We start from the raw sequence: 9123 nt of genomic DNA, 5'->3' as shown, positions 1-9123 counted from the left end.
CCTACAAAAGCCTCGAGTTTATCTTTTTTAATAGCTGAGTAATACTCCATTGTATAAAAATACCACATCTTTTTTATCCGTTCCTCAGTGGATGGGCATCTGGGTTGTTTCCAAGATTTAGCTATAACAAATTGTGCTGCTACAAACATGGGTGCACATATATCGCTGTGGTATGATGCGTGACACAGTTTTAATGCTCTTCCCAATCTGCTGCTTCTGTTTCACATAATCCTTTCCTTCTGGGAAGCCACTTCCTAGATGTTTCCCAAGACTATCCTAGCATGCAAAGAGAAACTGGGTCACTAAGATACTTTATTATTTGTCTTCACCTTGGGACAGGCTGGTGGTACTAGCTCTCTGCTTAGGATGGATCCTGTTGCTTACCTAGCATGGTACAGTGCTTAGGGATAACATTCACTCAGCAGACACCTACTGAGTAAAAGCGGATGTCCCTTGGATAGAACATTCTTGAAGACTCAATAACTTGGAGAAACATCTTTTCAGTAAAACAGTGTTATATTTTTCTTTGCAGCTCTATGTTCACCTTGATTTATTTAGCATTATTTGAACCAAGCCTACATTGTTATTAGTATTATTTTGCATTTCCCACTTTTGTTATCAAATTTTGCTTTGAAGAACTAAAGAATGTGAGGTAGTTTGCATGTAGGATCAGTGGAAGAATTAGTAAAGTGTAAGCTTCTTAAAGCATAGTCACCAAGCTTAAGGACAAGCCACAGAAGTGTAAACCTTATTCACCACAGTCTATTGCAATATTTCACAAAGACAAATGTTTTGTGGGCAGGAGAAACAGGAAGCTAATGGTGGGTAGAATGACCAGTGACATTCACTCAAGGAGAGATTGTGTTGTCATAGAGCCACTATTCTCATCTTTTAAACGTGCCAACTAGCTTTCATTATCCTTTTTCTTCATTCGTAGATGAAAGTGCAGATCAGCACCAATGTCACCGTAAGTACATTTTAAAATTTTCTAAGAACATCAAACTTAGAGTTTTGATGAAGTTTCCTCCACAATTAACCAAAATCTTGATGAACTGCCTGGATAGGCTCTGAGTATAAACTGTTTCACAGATTATAAATTTCTGTTTATTGAGCAATAGGAAAGAGAAGCCAGGTATTGCTTCCTGGAGTTAAATAACCTACAAAGAATTTCTAAGAAACTGGTTTACCCCTTGGAAAATTCAATTGAAGAACTTCTAAATCTTCTAAGCACCCACTACTGAGGGATGTAAAAACTGGACATAATCCAAATTTTGAGAATAAGGAGGTACCGAAGGAAAATCATTTCAGAACATTTCATTTTAAACTTGATAACATAAAAATTCAAGAGCAATTTTGTAATTTATTCAATCCATATCACCGATGTGAACACTAACATTAGGGGAGATGTAAAGCCACAGCGACTTGATTTCAGAATCCTGCCATGGACTTTTGAGAGGCAAGGAACTGTTTGACGTTTTCACCCCGCTTATGTGCACAGAATGAATCCACTGAACTACAGAGCAAGATTCCATACTGCCTGGCAAAGGAGTCTGTACTCGCAGTAAACCTTGGCATTTCTGTGTCTTAAATGGAAAAAATCCATTTAAAATTTCTAACAGGTTTAAGAAAAGATTCAGGGGCCTGCTTGAACATGTGTAACAGTTTCTGTCAAATGAGGTCCTCCTAAGGGGGACATCATCCAGCTGTGTGTAGTGGCTATTGTAGATTCCAGCTGTGCCAGCTTGGTGACTTTAGGCAAGTACAGGACAAACTCCGTGGTCTCAATTTATAATTCAGTACATGATCACTGTAATCTTTTTTTCTGGCTAGAAGTTATAGCATACAGTGGGGCCAGAGAACACTTAATCACTGTCCTGAACCTAGTCTCTCTGTGCCCATGTAAAGAAGTCTGTAACCTCCCAGAAGTGACCAGGGAGAAAGCCTGCTGCTCTGCCAGCTGCCATGTGCATCAGGGAGCAGGTGCTATGCCTGCTGAATCAGTCGCCAGCTGATTGTATTGAAAAATTCGTGTGCTGGTGAAAGCGGGGAGAAGGGGAAGCTTTTCTGATGCCATCCAAATGGGATACATTGCAAGGCTTCTCGGCACAGTGGGGCTTTTAACATCCATAACCTACTCCTTAATACCCACCACCATGCTATAAAAGAAATGCATTATAACTCTGATTCTATGTTTTTCTGGCAGGATACCTCCTGGATTACAGGATGTGATTACCTCTCCCAGCTGAAACGAATTGTGGCCACTACAGAAAGGACCATCATTGTCTGGGATTATAAATCTCAAGGGAACAGCCAGGTACTGTGCCAAGAGAAATACTCAAAAGCAGTGAGATTGTCTTTCTAGAGCTTGTAAAGGATATGAGCAATCTACTTTCTCCGGTGAATGTCAGCCTCCTCACATAGAAAACAGGGGGATTGAACTACTCTCTTAGATCAAACTCAGCGCTCATATTCTGTGATGAAAAGGGAATGCTTTTCTGATTTAGTATACAATTCATTCAGGGGTTTTGTTTTGATTTTGAGAAGGAGAGAGTAATTTCTCCTTTTTATTAGTATTTGTTTGCTATACATAATAATTACATCCATCCTAGGGAATTGGTACGTATATGAATCATATCTTAATCATTTAAGTGTTATCTTTCTCGTTATGCTTGTGTTATCAAGTTTAAAGCCTCTCTTTCCTGTCCAGCTTTATTAAAGAAAATTACTAAAATGCCCAAATCTGTCAAAAAAAAAAAAAAATCCAATGAGTTAGCCCTTCCATAGGTGAGAGGTCACCAGTTTACCAATCCAGTGATTCTTCAGATTTTGCAGACATTTGAAAGTAATGAACATGTTCCCTGCACTCAAAAACCATTCAGTCTTGAAGGACATCATGAATAAACATAGCATACAATGTAACGGAACATCAAGTTATGCTATAAAAAAGGAGCAAGCACAGTAGGCGTTCAGAAAGAGGTGAGATTAATGAGCATTGGGCTATAAAAAAAACTTTGAAAACGGGCTGACCTTGAAGGACAGGGGGTATTAAGAAATAGTCTAATCTTCCTCTGAGTTTACTTGTCCCTAGCATCTGTGAAAAACCAAACTTTTAGTGCAATTTGTCAACAACGTAACCACTAATACCAAATGATGTCAAAGACTGTAATCTGTCTCCTGGTGTACTTTATTACGCAGTGTGTTATCATCTCATGGCATTTTGCACTAGGCTGTATGAATTTCTGAAACCCTGAACTTCAGTCTGGACTTTGATCATCATTTCTCCCTCAAGCTGTCCCGTTTTCACTGTTGCTTTTTCAATCTCGTGATTCCTTGAAGACTCCTTCTCCCATCTCCAGGAACCTTTTCTGCTTCCCTTTCTGTCCCCACCCCAGGAGGATCATCTGGACTTGTCACCCTCAGCCTCTGCTGTCTGCCATTCACCTTTCAATGCGCATAGGTGCTGTAGCCCTCTCTGCCTTTCATGGGGCTGAGCACTCCTGCAGAAAAGTAGGAGCCGTTCTGCACTGGATCTTAGCCAAAAGGCTGAGAAGCGACTGAGCCGTCCTGCTTGGCATCCTTACAAATGCCGGTCTGCACACTCGGCCCAGCTCCCAGTGGCTTCCATCCATTGTGCTTGTTCTTGTCAGCTCGCTCTCCCATTCCTTGCAGGTCTTCCAAAATGCCATTATCCTTTTCCGCCTCCCCCCCTCAGCACATGGAATTGCCCTTGGTTTCTGGAGAAGACCGACTGTATAATTTGTCCTCTTTCAAAGTCCAGTCCTCCCACCAGCTGCTTTAACTAGAAACACCTCTACTTCCTTCCTTTCTTCCTTGCTCCCTTGGAAGAAAATCTTTGCATAGGACATTCCCATCTCCTCCTGTCTTGGCCAGGACGACACTCCATGATCTCTTCTCTTGCTTTCTGACATTTATTTCCTTTTAGAGTTTCATTCTCTCAACCTCCTCTTTGTTTTTCTCTCCATTATTGAGGTCCCAAGTCAAAGGGACCTCAGTAATGGACAGATCCTGATTCTGATCACTTTTCCTGATCCTGAGACCTAGAGGCTTCTGCACTTTATACAGACTCTACTCCACAGACTCAGAAACTGTCCTGTTCATCACCTTCAGCCATACTTAGAATAATTCTTGGCATATAGTAGAGTCTCAGTAAATATTTGTGGAATGACTAAATGAGCTTCTGAATATGTTTAGCTCCTACTCATTCTAATGGAAATAGGACATGTACCGAAATTTTTAAAAAATATTTTTCTTCTATCTTAGAGAAATAGAAGTTCTGGAAGAGCAGTAGTTGCAGTAGTTGCATTCAGTAGTACAAATGCTTGACAAATGCTTGTTGGATATTTCTGGATAAAGCTGGATATTAGAAATTTTTCCCTGACAACACCTTATATAATACATGGGACTCCAAAACTTGATTTTTTTTCTACCACCCAGTTTTATGTCAGAGATCTGGTAACAGCTGAACGTTTCCAAATTTCTTGTTAATATTTGCTTACAAATCCAAGAGAAGGCCATTCACAGTAATATATCATGAAATCTTATTACTTAACTGAATTAAGTAATGAGTTAGTAAAACATCATGTTGGGTTCATAGTGCATGCTCATTAACTTTGATTTTATTAATTTTGCTATTTTTTTAATGTCGTTTTATCACTCTGAGAGTATCTAAAATAAGAAACACCAGTAGGAGAATTTTATTTTATTGTATTTTACTTTATTTTATTTTTATTGGCTGAGAATTGAACCAGGGCCTTGTGCATGCTGAACACACACTCTACCACTGAGCTACATCCCCAGCCCTGGCAATATTTATTAATTAGAGCCATGTAATAACTCACTAAAACATTCCTCTTTTCCTAGGAAAACTATTTTGTCATCAAGCCCATGGATCACTGCCTTTTGTGTGTATGCGTGGTGCCCCTGCCTGACCAGCTCTGCCGAGAAGACATCCTCCTGGGGGATGATGGTGGCTTTGTGAGCAGATTCACAGTGAATAGTGATGACTTTGGATTAAAACAGACAAAAATCAAAAAGAAGTTGCAAAATCATATCTTAGACTCGAAGAACTTTAAAAGGTAAGAATGATCCACTTGCTTTAATAATTAGAGTAATTATTTATGGCATATCATATACGGCAGAAAGAAGATGCCAGATCTTATTCTGGAGATTTGAGAGTCAAAGTTGAACAAGAAGTGTATCTCGTTTCAAGGGACTTCCAGTACAATAGGGAAGATATACAGGAAAATTAGCAACTGAAATTCCTTATTTAAAGTGCTATTGGCAAATACAACTTCCACATACTTGAATAGATTGAAGAGTTAAATGAATTAAATCATGAAAAGTCTATACATGTGAATATTTACTAGCACTCAAATACTGAAGATTTTAAACATCAAAGCAATGGATACAGAATTCAAATAAAAGTTTTGATAGATTTGACTACATACCAATGAAAACCTCTTGGACTTCAAGATATCCATTTAAAAAGTAGAAAACAAATGAATGTCTACCACAAATATTACAGACAACTGGTCAATGTTCTTTTATAGGTCTTAGAGTTTAATTAAAAAACAATTACTCCCCAAAGGAATAATGATCAAAGGCCATGAGTAGATATTCACACACATGCACCAGTAGTACAAATAAACAGTCAGTGGACATTCCAAAGTGATCACCAGACAAAAATGCTAGCGGTATCACTGACTGATGAGGTAATGATTGATTGTGTTGGTCTTCCTTATGCTTGCAATGTCTTTGAAGTTTTTACAGCTAAGCTATCTATTACTTGAGTTAGTAGAAAAACATATATTTTATATTGAATTATATTTCTCTATTAACCAAGGGAGTACAGCTGAAAATCAGATATCAATTTTCACTTATAGGGGCTGGGGATTTAGCTCAGCGGCAAAGCGCCTGCCTGGCAAGCGCAAGGTCGTGATTCGGTTCCTGGTACCGGAGGGGGGGGGGGGAATTTTTCACTTATAAAACTGAAAAAGATTACAAATAGGAAGACACTGTGAGATGGGCACCCTGGCACACTGTTGGTGGGAGAAGAGTGAGTCAGATGATCCTTTCCAGAAAGCAATTGGGGAAGATGCATCAAGCATCTTCGTAAATGTCATGCTTTGGGATCTGGGAAACCTGTGTATTCCAAGCCATAAGTATGGTTACAACAGCTTTATTGCTAATGGTAAATTATCTAGTGCCCAAAAGTAAGGGAGTAACTAACTTAAATGATTAACCATTTACAAAAGTAATTCAGATATATAAACGTTATAAATTCTATAAGTATTTACATATTTATAAATATTTATAAATACATATGTATGATATTTATATATAAAAATATCTTTCTTACCTGCCTCCTTAGCACAGTAGGCAGCACATCAGGGTCATAAAACACATTTTTTCTTCATATTTCTGAGAAATATTTATGGTGTTAAGGATGTTCAATAATCGGTCTGTAACCACATTAGTGTCCTGTACCCCTTAAATTATATTTTGAAATATATTTAATATAGAAAATGTTTATGATATATTATGAAAAAATTATGTTTCCATGTGTACACAAATCCATTTTTATAAACACACATATATATGTGTCTTTTATATATGTGTGTATTTTAGAAAAAATATACATGTTTACTTTAGAAAAAAATCTTCAATATTATGTGTTTCTGTGTCTAACATAATAGCCCATGTTTTCTTCATTCCTAGCGTTAAAAGGAAGCTGCATAATGACTGGGTTATGAAAGTCAGATATATTCCATCCCTGAATTGCTTTGGATCCTGCTCCTTGGACAGTGTTCATTCATTAGTTTTTGAATCCTTAAAGAGACTTGGGGACAATTTGTAAGTACAGCAGTCTATATTCATGAACATTCTGTGACTTTAAGAGTTTTACAGTAAGCCTTGGAAATTTTAAGAGGGATCAGATGTTAAATATTAACTATTCCATTCGCTGGACAAGGTTAATTGGATCTTCAGGAGGAAATTGAAGTCACTCATGCAATGTAAATATGATGTGTCCTCCTCATAACAATTTTGTTAGTTTTTTTGTTATTTCTATAACCCACTGGAATAAATCAGTACAGCTATATCCAGGTTTATTACAAATATTGTTCTGTTGGTCAAACTTTATACTTTCAAAAATCATGTTTTTGACTAGCCTGTGAGCACGATCTGCGTATAGCACCTGATGTTTTATAGAACGGTGAATTTGAATAATGTTCCATCTCACTTTCAATCTGGCTAGATTTTTATTAATAACTAGAAAACAGCTACTGCATTTTGAGTTTTAGTTTTTTAAATTCCTTAAGATATATCCTATGATAAGTAAACTTCAAAAACATTGTGCCAAGTTATACAAGGATGATAAAAAGACTGTATGTTGTATGAATCCATTTTTATGATATGCTCAAAATGGCAAATTTATAGAAACAGAAAGTAGGTCATTGGTTGCCTAGGGCTGGTGATAGCAACAAGAATACTAAATGGGCATAAGGAACCTTTCTGGAGTGATGAAATTTATGGCTTCTAAACTTTTTTTTTTTGGTACTGGGAATCAGACTCGGGACCTTGCACTTGCTAGGCGTGCTTGTACCTCTGAGCTACATCCCCAGGCCAGGCTCCTAACCTTTTGTGGTAGTTATTCCACAAGTATACCAATGAATGACCCACTTGTATAAATGGTGACCTTTATGGTATGTAAATTATACCTCCACAAAGATAGCTTAGAAAAATGCATTGAGACTTTTGGTTTCCAGTCTGGCATGAGAGGAACTTGGAAGGGGTTACTCCCTCCTAATAACAAGCAAGAAACTGAACAAACTGAGGTCAACAACTCTCTTACTATCAGTTGGCTGAGTGAGGTCACAGGAAATTTTGCTGCCTTCAAACTAGGGAAAGAGGGAAGCGGATACTGAGTACCACCATTTACTAGAGCAGAAATCCATGAGCAGAAACCCCAGGGCAAACATACCAGAGTAGAGAAACCTAATCTGTCACTGACAAGTTTCTAGGAACTCAGCATGGACAATTTTGAGAGTCAAAAACTTGCACCCAGGCGTGGTTGCACACTCGTAATCTCAGTGCTCTGGGAGGCTGAGACAGGATTGTGAATTGGAGCTCAATCTGAGCAATGCAGCTATTTAACAAGACCCTGTCTCAAATAAAACAAAACAAAACAAAACAAAAGTCCGGCGATGAAGCCCATTGTAAAGGCACTGGTTTCAATCCCCAGTATTGAAAAACAAAAAACTTGAAAGAGTCTTCTCATTTTTGTGGCTTTCACCTCTAGGAACTCAACTGGATTTTCACAATAAATATTAGAGAAAGATCACCTTACCCTTTTGGCAAGGGGAGGAGAAAGGAACTATTTAGAAACACACCAGAGCATTGTGTTCTTAACAAGGCCTGCCCACCAGAGAAACTGTGTTCCCAGAGCCTCAACTATCAGACTTTTCAGAAAGGAGCCAACCTGAAGGAAAGGAAGTACTCAGCTCCAGCCCACTCTGGCCATCCAGGCCCAACTACGGGCAGAATGAGAAGCATTTCTAACACACGTAGCTCAGAGGCACAAGCTTATTGAAAGACTGGGACCTAATCATAGGAATATTGGGCACAGCGAGCGACTCCCCCAAGATCTGACCTTCACATTACTAAAGGCCCGTTTGTAACAGCTCCTTTTATCTAGTACCTCATGCCTATCAGGAAAAAACTTCACACCATACTAAAAGGCAAAACAAAAACAAAAACCAACCACAGATTAAAGAGATAAAGCAAGCACCAGCACAGATTTCAACATGGCAGGGATGCCAGAATTATCAGACAGAAAATTTATTTTTCTTTTGAGGATTGGTATGCTAAGGGCTGGGATAGATAAAGTAGACAACATGCAAAATGAGATGTATAATGTAAATAAAGAGATGGGAATTCTACAAGAGAATCAGAAGGAATTGCTAGAGATCTACACACTACCGAAGGTGAAGAATGCCTTTGACGGGCTTAGAAAACTGAACAAGGTCGGGGAAAGAATCTATGAGCTTGTGGATATATCAGTAAAAACTTCCAAAATATAACAGTTAGTAGAAAAAAAGAATA

General features: G+C 38.3%; 1 protein-coding gene across 1 annotated transcript in view; it reads left to right on the top strand.

Moving 5' to 3' along the window:
* Wdr64 (WD repeat domain 64) overlaps positions 1-9123 on the top strand; it is a gene marked incomplete in the record, with an annotated part of 121404 nt that overhangs the window by 20003 nt on the left and 92278 nt on the right. Inside the window, 4 exon segments of the mRNA XM_013520508.1 lie at positions 938-967; positions 2204-2314; positions 4882-5096; positions 6739-6873. Coding sequence (XP_013375962.1) covers positions 938-967; positions 2204-2314; positions 4882-5096; positions 6739-6873 — 491 coding nt within the window.

This window comes from Chinchilla lanigera, unplaced genomic scaffold (assembly GCF_000276665.1).
Source record: "Chinchilla lanigera isolate Chin_1 unplaced genomic scaffold, ChiLan1.0 scaffold00005, whole genome shotgun sequence".
Classification (NCBI taxonomy): domain Eukaryota; kingdom Metazoa; phylum Chordata; class Mammalia; order Rodentia; family Chinchillidae; genus Chinchilla; species Chinchilla lanigera.
The sequence above is the reverse complement of the archived record's forward strand: the minus strand, read 5'-3'. Positions and strand labels throughout refer to the sequence as shown.